Below are 17,240 nucleotides of genomic sequence, written 5' to 3'. Positions count from 1 at the left end.
TATTATGTATTTGTCATTTATTATTTTATGCTTGTATTTGCTTTTGTTATCTTTCATTTTTATCTCTTACTTAAGGGAGGTCATGTGTATGCCCAAAGGGCATTATCATCTTTTATTTTTGAGTAATTTGTATGAGGCTATATATAGCCCCTATGTTTTCTTTTCATGCTTAATGAATGAATGAATGATAAAAATTTTCAAGAGTTTGAGTTCCTTGTGAGAGCTTGAGAGTGCTTAGGCGAGAAAACCCTTGGAAAGTACATGGACCGCATCATCTTCATGCTTTCGGAGGTCATCGACGAGCAACTTGCCAACGTCCTGTGACAAATTGTTCTAGGACAACAGCAAGGGTGAATTTCTTCCCTCTTCATTTATGTTTCTAATCTGATAACCTTGTAGGTGGTGATTTAATCGCAAAGTTCTCGTGCTTCGCCTTCTGCCTCCACTTAGTAAACGTAGGACTTTGAGTTTACTTTCTATGTTGCTTATCTCAATGTTAGATTAGGAATTTTTGCTGAATAACTAATTAATTAGCATGTTATTGAAATTCAAAGTTGTTTTGATAATCCAAGTGCTTAGCATGTGATTTGGCCTACGCGTAGCTAGCCCTCTTACGTTTTCTTTTATCGTTTTAATTGCTAATAGTCTTAATTATTATTTGTTCTTATCAAAATCGTGCAAGTTCTTAGCGCATTAATTTAAAGCATTGTAGTCATGCATCAGACCACCAACTATTTTTACTATTAGAAGTTTGTCCTTTTGATACTCCAAGCACATCCTTTGCAACATTCTTAGTATTACAAGCTACTATTTCTCATATAATATTACCTTCCTCATGCACCGACAAAATCTTAAGATAGTGAATCTTACTCTTAAAGATATTTTTGTTTGAGTTCCTTAAATGTCATCATCTAATCCCAGAACATATATATGCTATATATTTCATACTCTGCCCCTTCATCTTAAAGTAAAAAACTAATAAGCAGTGTTGGGTACATAGACCTTCACTTAGAATAACTTTACAATCTCTGCAATCTAAGTAATATATTTTTCTTAGAAGAAAATAATAAATCTGAGTTATACTATATCAATTCTGATAAGTGATGAGATGCTCATCTATTTTCTTAAATAAATAAGTTAGCAATAACAAAATTATTAGCTAGAGAAAAATCTAATATAGCCTTACCACATTCATTACTGGCTCCAAACTCATAGCCACCATTAATGTTTTTAAAATCCTCTACCTCTCTACCAACATGTTCATTTAAATCTACCGCAATAAAAACTCTTTCTTCAAGATGTATCTTTTGTATTAATTCTTCTTAATCTAATATAGATTTTATTGAATTAATTCTTCTCCATGATATGTCTGCTCTGCTTTGGTAGAACTGTGAGAGACAGACTAATCATCTTGGAGTTCTTCAAGATGTATCTTTTTACCTTTCAACATGTTTGGGGTCATTTTCATTTGTAGATTGAACATAGTCGACTCTGTCTAGCTGTCGACAAAAGATCGGGTTTCGTAGGCTTTATGCCTTTGTTGATGAATTTCTTTTGTCATAGCCCGTGTTAAGAACAGTTTGAGTGAACTGCACTCTAGCGACTCCACTGGGAATTACTTCTCTCTCCATATTTGGATTAAAAGATATTTTTTAGTTTCAAGTATCAAACATCTAAAAATAAATATAGATGTTCATTTATCACATACATGTGTTTTCTTTTCTAACAGAATGTAAGTTGACTGCATTAAGAGGGCTTTATGCCACCCTGGCTCACTCACCCAGGTGTAGTTTGTCTCTCACAGTTCTACCAAAACAGGACTCCAAGTTAAAAGGTAAAAAAATAGATGTCCAGACCATGCTTGAATGTCAAAAAAAATTCAACAAAATCAGATCTTTAAAAGATAAAGATACACATGTTACGAAAAATAACCCAAGAACTTCAATTCGATTTTAACAAAACCAAACCAAAGCAAATAGTAAAAGCGTAGATAAAATTTCAAGGTCAAGGATTGCACTAACTGATGTTAATATTGTCTATTCCAACATATTAAAGTGTAGTCTCTAAAATAGAACAGATAAATATCTAACTTGCTAAACTAATAAAAACTTGGTATAGCTCAGAACTTTATGAAAATAATGCCGTAGGGAGAAGTAGGATTCAGAAGTAGCACATTTAGCAGTAAACTAACTTTAGTTGATCCATTCAACAAACTTTTTTTTCTTTTCCTCCATCAATTTCAACAAAAAAGATGAACGGAAGCATCAAAATTAGACAAAATCATCAAGACCACCACGTTTAAATTTGGATTTCCAATCGTTCAAGCCTTAAGAATTAGAAAAAATAAATGAAAGATGAGAAAGTATGTACTCTATAATTTTATGAACAAAAGGATGATCACTTGTCTCCAATGTCTCCCGGACATCCTCAGCTATCTGACAAACATAAACGTAAGCAATCCAAATACCATCAACATGTTATCAGAAAAATCCAAGCTTAAAAGAAATAAATAATAAGGAAAAATTACTTTAACATAGCAAGGAAACAACCAAGTAACCTCACCTCTTGTCCCTTAGCCACAACAGGTTCACTAATTCCCCTCACCCGCTTATAAATAGGATGACTTTGTACCTGATGCAAAATAATTGTAAACAAGACTCCCAAGGATGCCTAAAAAACATTAAAAAAAAACATAATGTGCAATCTTATTACCTTCCTTTTAAATGTTTCCCACTTCTCACCCAGAGGTGACTGTTTGGAAGGCACGATAACAATATCAGTTCTAGCACTTCTGGGATCAGATGATGCAGAGGTAGCTGTATATCGCATTCGCCTTCTCCTAGACGGACTATTACTAAGCTCATCTCTTATCATATCATATCCTTTCTTTGCTAAATCATGAATTTTTGTTTCTTGCAATTTCTGAAATGCTAATGAAAACTTAGGAGAAACAGAAGAAATTTTCATTCTAAATCTGCCAAATAGGGTGTCAGATACTCCAGCTTGTTCTTGAGAATTGTTAGCCTCATAACCTTGAGAACACTCTGACCTAGCATTTGCACTGTCACCATCTTCTACCCTGAAAGAGTCTGAACTAGTCGACGTGTGAGACGACCCAGAAGTTTCCTGTGTTCCAAGTCCCAGAGTCTCTTTGACCTACTCAGAAAGCAAAAAAGGACAGTTCGATAATCCACTCTAATGCTATCATCTCAACAGAGAAAATGCAATGTTTTACCTCTTCCTTAGCAGCTGTCAACTTCTCCTTCACATTCTCAGCCACCTGAAAAATTAGGTTTCCTTGTAAACAACTTACTAAATGCAAACAGGGAGTGCGACACAAAAGAATGCAAAATTGGATAAGCTTATTATGAAGAGAAACATGGTTTATAATAACAAAAAAAGAACCTGTTGCTAGTAAGCATAGGACTAAATTCAACTAAGGCTGTCCAAAATTCCAAAACCAACAATGTGCCTAAAGGACCTTATTCATGGCATCAGAAATGGAGCTACTTTTTTTTGGATCAGAAATAATCAAGTCCTATCTCAGTTGAAGAAATCAAAAATAAAGGGGAAAAGAATAAAAAATAAATTAAAATCTCTTGGAAGAAAAATGTCTGACGGTAAAAGCCATATTCAAATCTTAATAAAACTAGACTATATTAGTAGCATCTTCAGCCACTAATGCATCCAATTGTATAAAGCGCCCAAAATGACTATTGCAACTTAAGAAAAAAATGGCATAATCACAACCTTGCAGAAAGCCCTCAAAATTGATATTGCAACAAATGAACAAAAGACATGCTCACGAGGAGGCTAGCAAAAGAAAAAGATAAACTTCCTTAGTGCCTAAACTGCTCCAATTTTGACATTCGAGTGTTGTAGAAAGCGCTAAAAAGTATTACTACAACTAATGAACAAAAGGCATCTGTGTGTGGCTGATTGTTGCAACAACAACAACAACATCAAGCCTTTGTCCCACTATGTGGGGTCGGCTACATGAATCCTTTTTTGCCATTGTGTCCGGTTAAAATCAAATTCTCATTTAAATTTAATAAAGAAAGATCATTTCTAATATTTCATAACCAAGTCTTTTTAGGTCTACCTCTACCTTTCTTAACATAAGTCAAATCTAATACCTCAACTTTCCTAACCGAATCATCGGAAAGTCTCCTTTTAATGTGACCAAACCATCTAAGGCGACTCTGTCTAATCTTATCTTCCACTGAAGCCAAGTGAGAACATCCATGACTAAAGCAAAAGGATATGGACTTAAGGCTAATCCTTGATGTAATCCAACCGAAATAGAAAAATACTTGGTCAAACCACATTGTGTTTGAAGACAAGTACTAGTTCCTGCATACATATCTTTAATGATTTGAATATAAGCATTATTAACTCCTTTCTTTCAAGAACTCTCTATAACACTTCTCTTGAAACTTTATCATATGCTTTATCTAAATCAATAAATATCATATGTAGATCCTCCTTATTCTCTCTATATTTTTCCATCACACCTCTCAATAAATATATGGCTTCGATAGTAGACCTACCGGACATGAATCCAAATTGATTTTGAGAAACATTAGTATCACGCCGCAACCTACGCTCCATAACTTGCTCCCATAATTTTAAAGTATGACACATTAATTTAATTTCTCTATAATTCGCACACTCTTGTGCATAACCTTTATTCTTAAAAATAGGAATTAACACACTCATTCTCCACTGATCTGACAATTTTTTAGTCTTCAAAACAGTATTAAAAAGTTTAGTAAGCCAAGAAATTCATTCATCTCCTAAGCATTTCCACGTCTCTATTGAAATATCATCAGGTCCAACAGCTTTTTCACACTTCGTTTTCTTCAAAGCTTCTCTAACTTTGGTTTTACTTATATATCAATAAAAACAAAAATCTTTATTTTCATTTAAGGTGATAAATTCACTAAAGTCAATCGTATTTTCACATTCTTCATTAAAAAGTTTAGCAAAATACCTCATCCACCTTTGTTTAATATCATTTTTTAAGAAAAGTATTTTTTTATCTTCATCCTTAATACACTTCACTTGAATTAAATCCTTACGATTCATATCTTTATTTGGCTAACTTATGCATATATCTTTCTCTCTGCTTAGTATCTAATATATTATATAAATCATTAAAAGCTAAGCTCTTTGCATCGCAAATAGCTTTTTTATATTCCTTACAAGCCTCTTTATAGCTTTTCCAATTATCATAATTTTTACATCTAAACAAATTTTTATAACAATTCTTTTTTTTTTTCTTGCACATTTGGATTCCACCACCAACTATTTTTACTATAATGAACTTTTTCCTTGGAAACTCCAAGCACATCTTTTGTAATATTCTTAATGTCACAAGTCATTTTTTCCCACAAAATATTGGCATCCTCATGCACAGACAAAATCTTAGAATCTAAAATCTTACTCTCAAAAATATTTTTGTTAATATTTTGTAAATGCCCCCATCTAATCTTAGAAATTTGTTTTACTTTATTTTTTATTTTTTTATTTTTTTTCCTTTTATCTTAAAGTCTAAAACTAATAATCGATGTTGGGTACATAAATTTTCACTTGGAATAACTTTACAATATTTACAATCTAAACGATCTAATTTTCTTATAAGAAAATAATCAATCTTTGTTTTACTATATCCATTTTTATAAGTACTAAGATGCTCATCTCTCTTCTTAAATAAGGTATTAGCTATTAAGAAATCATAAGCTAAAAAAAAACTAATATAGTCTTACCACATTCATTTGTCGTTCTAAACTCATGGCCACCATGAATGCTTTTAAAATCATCTACCTCTCTACCAATATGTCCATTTAAATCTCTTCCAATAAAAACTCTTTCTTCAAGAGGTTTATTTTGTATTATTTCTTTTAAGTCATTCCAAAATTTTAATTTTGAACTCATATCCAAACCTACTTGAGGAGCATAAGCACTTATAATATTGGCAATCTTAACATCAACAACAATCTTTAAAGTTATAATTATATCTCTAATTCTATTAATTTGTATAACATTATCCTTCAAACTCTTATCTATAATCACACCTACATCATTTTTAGAATGACTCCTACCCGAATACCAAAGTTTATATCCTAAACTATTAATCTCCTTAGTTTTCTCTCCAACTCATCCAGTTTCCTGAATGCACATAATATTTATCTTTCTATGAATTACAATGTCTATTAATTCTATTAATTTTCCTGTAAGGGAGCATATATTCTAAATTCCTATCCTAATTTTAGGTTCATGGGTTAGCTTCTTTGCCCTCATCCGTCCTTGATGTGGGAACTCTTTCCTATTTAACACTACATCCAGGCACCAGTGCAGAGGCCCTTGCACACTTGTCACTGTATTCAAGTCATACAATGCGTCGCTTCCAAGGGACGCCCTAGCATTAGCACAATTTTTAAAATGATTCATGTCATGATTATTCAACAAATTTTACGCTGGTTGTTGACTACCTAACGCCTCCACTTTTCTCATCCAGGACTTGAGACCTGACAACGGCAGTGTTGCTGATTGTTGCAGCAGTAAAAAAAATAATATTTGTGGTTAACTGCCAAAAGTGAAGAAAGTAATGTGGGTGTGATTGTTTGTTTACACATAGGGATTGTTGTTGCCAAGTAATGTTCGTAGCTGATAAAAGCGAACAAAGTAGTGTGTATGTATGCATACGGGAGCATAGGTGCACATGAAAAAAGTAAACAAAGTAATGTGTGAATGTGCATGCATGTGTGCTAGTGCAAGCACGTTGGTGTGCGTGTGTGCGTATGTGGGTGTGTGAATGAGTTCATGTGTGCTTATGCAAAAGTGAACAAAGTAATATGAGCGCATGTGTGTTCATAAATGGGTATGAGTGCGTGACACAAAAGAGTATTTTTGGGGTGTTGATTATGACAAAAATTAATAAATTAACACGGCTTGGTGCATGTTTGCGTGTGTTTGATAATAGAAAAAGCAAATAAAGAAATTAAAAATCTAGATGCAAACATGATCCCAAAAAATCAGTTTTTAGCCTCACATTTAATTGAATTCCCCAGATCGGCATTCACTAAGATATGAGGTTTCAAACTTCATATAAATGCAAGGCCCCATATTTAACCATCTCATCTGGTATAACTCTCTCGATTAAAGAGGCCATTCAGCAAAAGCATTCAAGAAAACTTTGTTCAATGTTTGCAAGTCCTACGGAATAGGATGGGGACAAATGGATAAATTTTTCAAGCTGCAATCATCTAAAGTTTATCAAGTAACAATATATGATTACTAGTGAGCCTTAGCTATGAAAATATAGCTTTAAGTGGGAGAGATTTGCACTATATGAACAAATTAGGTCAATAATCTTCTTGTGATCATTAGCACTGAACCATTGAGCATGTTGTGGCTTTTTACCTTATGAGTTATTAAGCCTAAGTTGTGGCCTAAAGACAACCTTGTTATAATGATGTAGGCAAGGTGGGGTCAAAACAAGCTGAGTTGAAATTTTTGTAAGTTCTACTAAAGTCAGTTCATTAATGAGCCTCTTCTTATTATTCAGCTCATAAATTGTGTATTTATTGCCAAAATTAGATTCATTCCCCCTCCTTTACTCCCCTCCTCTCTAAAGATTCTTTGGTTTCCCCCCTCATGTCTCTTCCCCTTCTTGAGTCTCTTTGGTTTCTTCCATGGAATTAAGGTTGTGGGCTGTTGCCTTTTGGGATTTCTCCCTAGCTGCTTTCCCGTGAATCCTATGCCATGTTTCCTGTGTTGGCTCCTCGGGTCCCTTGCTAGCTGGGCTTATCGTGGCTTGCTAGCTGGGTTTCCCGTAGCTTTTTCTCCCTGTTTTCTGTATAGTTTTTGGGGCTGCTGTGGTGTCTTTTGGCCTTCTTCTTCTCCAATTTATGAGGGTTGTTTTGAGGGCTTTTGGGCTGCTTCTTCCCTCCTATATATATGATTGTTTTAGGCTGTTTTAGAGAGAGTTTATGATGTTATTTTTGGAGCAAAAAACCTATGGGTTTTCTTGGAAAAGCTTGCGAGATTGTTCCACCTCTTCCTCTTCTTCTAGGAAAGCTTGCGAGCTTCTCCTCCTATCTTCGTCTTGGACTTCTTCTCTCCTTCTTCTCTCCATAAGTGTCATTCCATATGTATCCTTCTTCTAGATGAAATGCAACTTTAGGAGTTTCTGTCGTCAAAGTTTGTAAGCGTCGTTTGTAAGCGTCTTTTATATTATATAAGTTTGTTTTTGTCTAATTTGTCTATTTTGGGACAATCTTTGTAATTTTCTATTATCTAGAAAGCATTAGTTTTTGCTCGCAAAAATTTGGGGCCCTTCCCAAGTTTTTGCTTGCATCAAATTTGGTATCAGAGCGGGTTAGCAAATCCCGGTTTGTCGAGTGAGTATTGGTAAGTCATACCAGTTGTTATGTGTTTTGTGTGAGTCTTGTTATCAAATGATTTAAGTTTTGTTGAGTCTTCTTTTAGAAAAAATGAAAAAAGATAAAAATAGTGATCCAGTGGTGGATGAAAATCAGTCCAAAGATATCGAAGAAATTATTCCAATGGACAGATGGGTTCCCCAACAGAAGGTGATTCGATAGATCCCTTACACAATGAACTATACAAGCTCCAAGTGAAGATGCATTTGTGTACGGAGCGGTACATGAAAAAGAAACAACTTTTACAAGAACAATTTAAGTGAGAGCGAGACGAGGTATTGAAAAGGTACGCAGACAAAATTCAAGAGCTTGAAGCGCCTACTTCGTCTCCTAGGAAAAAATCAAAAGACAACTCGTCGGGAGATGAGCTTTTTAAAGTAGGGGGGGAATTTAATGTAGGCAAGCGGGGGTCAAAACAAGTTGAGTTGAAATTTTTGAAAGTTCTACTAAAGTCAGCTCATTAATGAGCCTCTTCTTATTATTCAGTTCATAAATTGTGTATTTATTGCCAAAATTAGATTCATTCCCCCTCCTTTACTCCCCTCTCTAAAGACTCTTTGGTTTCCCGACTCATGTCTCTTCCCCTTCTTGAGTCTCTTTGGTTTCTTCCATGGAATTAAGGCTATGGGCTGTTGCCTTTTGGGATTTCTCCCTGGCTGCTTTCCCGTGAATCCTATGTCCTGTTTCTTATGCTGGCTCCTCGGGTCCCTTGCTAGCTGGGCTTCCCGTGGCTTGCTAGCTGGGTTTCCCGTAGCTTTTTCTCCCTGTTTTCTGTGCAATTTTTTGGGGCTGTTGTGGTGTCTTTTGGCCTTCCTCTTCTCCATTCTATGAGGGCTATTTTGAGGGCTTTTGGGCTGCTTCTTCTCTCCTATATATATGATTGTTTTGAGTTGTTTTAGAGAGAGTTTATGATGTGATTTTTGGAGCAAAAAACCTGTGGGTTTTCATGGAAAAGCTTGCGAGTTCCACCTCTTCCTCTTCTTCTAGGAAAGCTTGCGAGCTTCTCCTCCTATCTTTGTCTTGGACTTCTTATCTCCTTCTCTCCACAAGTGTCATTCCATATATATCCTTCTTCTCGATGAAATGCAACTTTAGGAGTTTATGTCGTCAAAGTTTGTAAGCGTCGTTTGTAAGCGTCTTTTATATTCTATAAGTTTGTTTTTTGTCTAATTTGTCTATTTTGAGGCAATCTTTGTAATTTTCTATTATCTAGGAAGCATTAATTTTTGCTCGCAAAAATTTGGGGCCCTTCCCAAGTTTTTGCTTTCATCATATAACTATGGGCTACCTCATCCAAAAAGCTTCCTAAAGGCCAAAGGGTAAAGGGTGTTATATTTAAAGAGCGATTATAGGTTGTTCAAGAGATTTGTTATAACATGAGGCCTTGGCTCCAAGTTAATGGTCAAAATCTTAAACATGTCAATTTATGTTTGATGCCTTAGCTTGATTTAAGTTTCCAACAATTTACCCAAAAAATATTGTATTACAATATGGTTGCGGGTAGCTTTTAAAGATTTTAATGGGAAAAAACCTTGGCTACAAAAATGTCAGGTAAGGGCATTGATCCAATTATTATTTGTTCAAGGTCTTGATTGAATATATCTAGAACACCTTACTAGAATAGTTTTTTTTAGAGCATGGTTTTGGACTCTAAAACGCATAAAGCCCTGGCTTAAGGCCAAAGAAATAGAACCTTAGCCTGTCTACTTTGTCTGAGACCTTTAACCTAAAATCTTTAAAGCATTAACAAATACAAACCTTTATGTGATCCTTGGGCTTTAGTATTTTACAGAGACTTCTTTTGGCTCTTTTTATGGTAAAAAGATGCATACTTATTGTCATGTGAGTGTGTACAAGGTAAATTGAATCATATAGTGACTATAATTGCTATAGATTCAACATTTACTAAATTTAAAATTCCACCAAAAGCAAACAATCGAAGTCTTAAGCTACTAACCCAAAGAGATTGGGAGAGAAGTTTTCCCCAATAAAGTTTAAATAAATATAATTGCTCAAAAAGCACAAAACACTTCTTTGAACTCAAGACTTCATTTTTCATAAGGTAAATTAGGTTTAATTTAATTAGATTTCACTTTATGTTGTGTCCAGATAGATCTAGGGTCAAGAATTCCCATAGACAAAATCCCCCATAACTAATTACCCCTCTAACATGTGAGAGTTCAATCATAATTAAGGATTATTTCTTAAGCTTTATTTTAAGCTTACACTTAATTTTTAGCTTTGCAATTGATTTATCGGAAATAATTGTGGTGATGGAGGTATATTTGATCAAAATTCCATGGTGCTATCATCCTTAGTATGCTAGTGAATTAATTCTACCAACATTAAAGTTGTCACATCCAAGGAATCTAATTAGAAACCATTGGTTGCCTCCTCTCAGGTATCTTGAGCATACCATAGTGGATGTTTATGGCTTTTGGTTGATGGATTTGGTTTTGGTTTTGGTTTTGACTAGACGGCTTGTGAGCATGAGAGTTAGTTGGCATATAAAGTTTGTTTGGGGCTTCCGTCCATTAGAAGGCTTAAATTTTAATAGAGAGAATTTATTGGCTTTGTACAAAATTGTGTTCTAGCAAGGTTGGGAAATATCGTGATTGGAAGCCCCGTTTTGATCAAGTGGGTTTATGGCTTTGTGACAACCCAAATTAGCATAGTAGGGCTCTTAAATCTATTAGAAGATCCAAGTTTTAATTTAAAGGATAGGGCTTATGGTTCTATTTGCGAGTTTCCAAGGAAGATGAGGCTTACAAACTTAGCTTTCAGCGTGCTTGTACGCGGGACCTATGTCTCAGAATAAGCCCAAGCGGCTCTTACAACTCGCCTTATAAACTATGTGGCCTGATCATGATTTAAAAAATCATTCAACAGACACGCCTCGAACTGAGGCAAACAATAGCGCCTCGAGGCTTAAGCCTCACTAGTGCCAGTACACATTTTTTAAAATGACGCGTATGCCTTGAGGCTTAACGCCTGGAGGCATTATGAGGTAGCGCCTCATTTTGGTGAAATTTTTAAAAAAAATTATTATATATAATTATTATTATATAAACTTTATTTTATTATTCAAAAAAGAATGAACCAATTAGCTATAGGACGAATGAATAAGTTTGTGTTATATTAATAAAAATTTGAAAGATAAATATTTCAAATTAAAGAGGTGAATAATTGGTGATGATAAAATAAATCATTAGGTGGTTAATGACATTATCTAAAGATGGATGGATAATAGCAAAAAATAGTGAAAGATTTAAATTGAAAATGGAGGAAGGCATATGATGATGAGGAGAATGAAGATATTAATGCTTATATTAAAATGCCTACTGATTGATAATAACTTCTAATTCACTATCAATTTAAAGAAAGTAGCTAAGTGGAGTTTAAGGTTTTTAAAAAAAAATCAAATGGTAATTTATATATAATGGATTATTTTGTTGTGTTATTACTTTGTTGCTTTATTTTATATCACATTGAATTCAATATTAATTAATATGAGAATTAAAAAAAGTTATAATTGAAGAAGGTTTAAAAGATGACAATGAGACTGAATTTAAGGATGATATAATTATTACATACGAGGGCCATTATGAATAATATAAAAATAAAGATGAGGCCGTCGTGGATCCTAATTTTATGATGTATTTAAGTTTTAAATGAGTGTTCACTTTAAATCTCATTTCAAGCTTTCATTTTATAATAACATTTAATATATAGATTTGTAGTTTATATCTTTATGATGATGAATCAAATAAATATGATGATGTTTTATTTTATTTTTTTAACGAATTATTTATAAGTTTATGTATTTTTTATTTTTCAATTTTGAGGCTTACGCCTCAGCTCATTAAGGCAAAACGCATCAATTCCTGATTTCTCCTTTTTAAACCTTGGGCCTTATTTATTAGATTTTGAGGTAGCGCATAATTTAAAGAACATTCTATGGCAAATAGTCATTTTAATCCTAGTATTAACCTAGAGATAGCAAGATCGAAATCAGGTATATTGTCTATTTGTGTGATCAATAGAGTTGATATTAAATGTATTTGAGCTGAGGCCAAGTGTGTATTATAGTGATTTGGTTATTTAGAGAATATTTTAGTAATTTATTATCCTTGGCGGACACCATAGTCCATTTTGTGCCACCCTAAGGTGGGCTGAGTTAAGATCATTTAGGATTTAAGACAATACATGAACATATTATAATGTGCCAACATACTTCATCGATTCACTTACACAATTATCAATGTATGTTCATCAGTTTTGGACACTAGCATGCCTATGATGGAACTTTGCCCCTTGAAACTTTTCAAATTGTTTGCAGTTGTAGCTCACTTTCTATGGCAAGTTAAATTCTCAAGGCATAGCATAAAGCAGTTTTATTTCATATTTGCTAGCATATGATCATGTAATTCTACTACGAATATATGAATATGATGTAACTTTCAAGAGTTATTAACTTATTTTCTTGTCTTAATAAGCTCAACGTCAAAACTCCTCAAAGCAAAGCAAACATATTAAAGCCAAACCAAAATTAAATAGAAGTTGTTTATGTTGTTCAGCCAACTTGACTAAATAAATTTGTATTTACAACCATGAGCTATTCTGTCATTAGAATTTATTGTGCAAGGCCTAACACATGAAAATAGAGAATCAGAAAGTGTTTGGTGTGTTCAAAAGCCAATGTAATCGTATAATACCTCTTGTCTATATCGTCTCTAATGGGGTGCAACTGCAACTAAATATTATTTGTTCATATTTTGGGGATTAACTTTGAGACTTAATGCAACATATCATTAATGATTTACAAGTGGGTTAAAAGTAGCAAATACATCCCTTTCAACTATCTCTTTTACTCAGCAGTTTCAACGCTAATGGCAACACCCCGCTTATCACTAGTTCAAGGTCACGAGTATGTCAACAAATGATGAAGCCACGCAATGGTCATACCCACCACTACGTAAAAACAATGAAGTTACCACCAAGTTTTGGTCAAGTATAGCCTTCGATGGCAAGCATACATCTCTTTAAACCGGATCAAAAGACCAACAGAGGGAGACAAAACTCTAGCGGCTGATCAAAAGATTCATCAGATCTAGAGGTAATTTCTTCACATCTGGAACAAATGTGCATTGGGAGACAAAGGGTATGAAAAGTGATTGGGTAAGATTAGCCAAAGAGAGAAAGCGGGCTATTGTGAAGATCAATGAGGAGGGGGAGAGAGAGAGAGAGAGAGCATCTAAGTAATTTAGAAGAGTAAGAGGAAGTTTATAGTTTGGTGAGAGAAATGGAGCAAGCGTGCGTGCCAAAGAAAGGGAAAATCAAGATAGGACCACCAGTTTTGTTTTCAAGGCGGTTGAGGTGACATGGAGATGTCACAATTAGTGGGGCTAGCAGTATGTGCCTCCATATCAATACAAGTGAAACAAACAAATTAGGTCATGGCACCATGGTTTTGTAGTTGAGTGTCCGCTCAGTAAAAATGCACCCAAACCCTGCTTTCTAAGCTAAGATTTCATTCTCCATACAACAACAACAACAACAACAACAATAACAAGCCTGTATCCCACTATGTGGGGTTGGCTACATGAATCATTTTTCTCCATTGTGTCCTATTAAGAGTCAAATTCTCATCTAAATCTATAAAGAAATGTCATTTTTAATATTTTCTAACCAAGTCTTTTTAGGTCTACCTCTACCTTTCTTAACATAAGTCAAATCTACTACATCTATTTTCCTAATCAGGTCATCGAAAGGCCGTCATTTTATGTGACCAAACCATCTAAGGTGACGCTCTCTAATATTATCTTTCACTGAAGCTACTCCAACCTTTTCACGTATATGCTCATTTCGTGAACTGTCTCTAAGAGTAAAGCCACTCATCCACCTGAGCATCATCATTTGCAACACTTGACTTAAAATTATGCTTCGCTTTGCCAACATTTTGCACCGCAAAGCATTGCAGATTCCATTCACTATAAGTATGAGGTAGATTAAATTTTAATTAATCAGATTTTCACCGATATTTATATCAAAGTTTATTTAAATATGGGGTCTAAACTTCCTATAAGTGCAAACCCTCATAATTAATTACTCCTCACAGTCATGGGAAATCACTCTCGATTAAGGATGGTTATTTCATGGGAAATCACTCTCGATTAAGGATGGTTATTTAATATAATTTTAAATTTAAGCTTCACAATCTGAGATTTATTTGAATTAATGAGAGTTATTTGTGAGAGATGGAGATAAGACCCGATTAAAATCCCATGATTCGGTCATCTTGGGAATACCAACGATCTCAGCCTACAAGCATTAATCAACCCTTGGTCATAACGTCCAGGGAATCTAATTAGTAGTCATGTGTTGCCTCCTTTCAGGGAGCCCAAGAAGGCCAACGTGATTGTATATGAACTTTTTGATTTATTATAATTTTAGTATTTAATTGATTTGGTGGGCATGTTAGCACAGTAGCTGGCCCAAATTTGATTTCCGTTTGGGCTTACATCAATAAGAGGGCCCGAATTTAATTTTTTTCGAGCTTAGATTTAGTTAGAAGGTTAAGGTTTACATCCATTGAAAGGCTCGAATTTGTTTAAAATGGGTGGCTTACATCCATTGGAAGGCTAGAATTTAAATAAGTTGGGGCTTACTACTTTATTTAGGACTTGCTCGAATTGTGGGTCTTACAATCTAGTATTATGGGCGAGACAACTCGAAAGATTTGACTAAGGTGGGACATCCATTGGAATGCCCAAAATTTATAATTTGCTTTGCATAATTATTTATGAGCTTTAATTTGAATGTAAATAACATTAGATTATTTGAAGAACGGCGAATGAGTTCTAACTTATTGACTTGAAATTAGGTATATTTTAATGCGTATATTTTTATATGAATTTATGATGACTTTAAATATAGGCCTTACGACCTTACTTTGCAAGCAAGTCAGCTTGATGACAATATCTCACTAGGATCCTTGAAGTGATAAGTGGGTACTAAGTTGAATTGGAGCCCTCAACTAGTAAGCCTGATTGAGCGAGCCAACATTGTATATATTTGACTCAATTCATTAAATAGATACTTTGTGGATGTACTTGCATAAATGCTTATGCATCTAAGTCATTTATAATGAGCCAAAATTTGAAAAATATGCTCATTTATTTAAATTACGAACTTAAATATATGTAATTTTAATTTTGACTTCAAAAATATTTTCTTGTTCAAAAATTTGTTTTTATTTACTACATGAGGGTCCCCTATCAGTCCAAATTTAGACGATCTCCTGACATCTCCACTTAGGGGGCATCATCGGGAAGGCTAATGCTTTTTTATTCTTCTTGGTCGAATCAAAGAATAAAAGAATGCAGGATATTTGTATAATTTTTATTCTTTCTTGCCAAATTTGAGATCGATGAAACATGAGGTCTTCCTATAACTATGTTTTTTACTTTTTTCCCAGCCAAACCTAAGACAATGGAATCCAAGGTATTCAATACCTATTATTGAAGCAAGAGAGAGAGAGAGAAATATACATGTCCTCTTCCTGGTAACTCTCAAAGTCAATGTCAATTTTTTTCTCTTTTGTTTCTATTTTTTTTTTTTATTTCTCTTTGGAGAGAAATAGAGGAGGTGAGATGGGCAAAGAATATCTCTCAATTTTAAGATAATTGAATTGGCCTACTAAGATAAGGAGGTTGGCTGAAGATATGTGAGTAGCTGAAGGCTAGGCTAAGGTTATTGGGTTGGCTAGAGAGCTACAATTGGTCGACAGCAATGAAAAGGGAGGAGATGGCTTGGACTTGGTGCACATACTGGCCGACGACTTTGGATGGATCTACTACTTAAAGTGGTACAGCTAAGTGGTTGGATGTCGGGCATGGGTGTTTTGGGTTGGTTGGAGAAAGCGGCTGGTTGTGTGTAAATAGATTGAGGCCAACTGCAAGTGACTAGGGAGCTTGTGGGTGGCATGTGCAAGGAGAGAGAGAGGATACGCTAGGGGATAATCGAAGCAGGCCAGTGACTATCAGCAGAGGCGAACTGTGGCTTGCAAGTTTGAATCACGCAGGCTCCAGTGTAGGGACAACAGGGTGCTTTAGCTAGGCGATATGTGCTTGGTTATGGCATGTACGTGAGGCAAAGCTAGTGGGGTCATCAATTCAGGTGTGTGGGGGCCGAAGGCAAAAGAGGCTATGGGGTTTGGCAGCCTGGAGGGGTAGCCTTGTGCAAAACAGGAGAACCTAGAGGAGTCTTGAGTGTGAGGGACCTTCGTAAAGTAAAACCTAAGGCTTGTGATACATAGAATTGAGAGGGAGAGAGGTGCGTGAGTTTTATGAGGTGAGGGGTCAGTTGGGTGTCGTTTTGAGCGTGGGTTAGTGAAGTGTGAGTGGTTTAACGTAGTTAGGAATGAGTGTAGGTTAGATTAGATGTTATTTAGTTTAGGCTTAGTGATGTGAAACGTACATGCGATGGAGTTACTTTAAGAAATTAAAGAGAGCAATTTTAACAAAAAAATCCAAAATAAAATTATCACTTATAGCAAAAGATTAATCCTTAGAATTCTTGATTTTTAACTTGTTTAGGCAGAGGAGAGCAAATCCGATTCCCAAACGATTTAAGAAACCACAAGGAGTAAATGTAAAACTACGACGATACACAAGAATCCATGACTTAATAATGAGAACTTTCACCTTTGGAGCCCATACGCTCAACTAGTCTAGGCTTTAGCGGAAGAAGAGTCTCCACATTAGAACCGAGGTCACTCCGAGGAAGAAGGAG

At 34.8% G+C, this 17,240-nt stretch overlaps 1 protein-coding gene across 1 annotated transcript in view; it reads right to left on the bottom strand.

Annotated features, from left to right (window-relative positions):
* Window positions 1-17,240, bottom strand: part of LOC110111182 (mitochondrial import inner membrane translocase subunit TIM44-2) — a 56,007-nt gene that overhangs the window by 28,751 nt on the left and 10,016 nt on the right. The window contains exons 5-8 of the mRNA XM_020842946.2: window positions 3,236-3,280; window positions 2,713-3,156; window positions 2,563-2,631; window positions 2,371-2,435 (exon numbers count right to left, since the gene is read on the bottom strand). Coding sequence (XP_020698605.1) covers window positions 2,371-2,435; window positions 2,563-2,631; window positions 2,713-3,156; window positions 3,236-3,280 — 623 coding nt within the window. The remainder of the gene's footprint in view (window positions 1-2,370; window positions 2,436-2,562; window positions 2,632-2,712; window positions 3,157-3,235; window positions 3,281-17,240) is intronic.

The sequence above is a fragment of the Dendrobium catenatum genome, unplaced genomic scaffold, assembly GCF_001605985.2.
Source record: "Dendrobium catenatum unplaced genomic scaffold, ASM160598v2 fragScaff_scaffold_621, whole genome shotgun sequence".
Classification (NCBI taxonomy): Eukaryota; Viridiplantae; Streptophyta; class Magnoliopsida; order Asparagales; family Orchidaceae; genus Dendrobium; species Dendrobium catenatum.
This window is presented reverse-complemented; position numbering and strand designations above follow the sequence as displayed.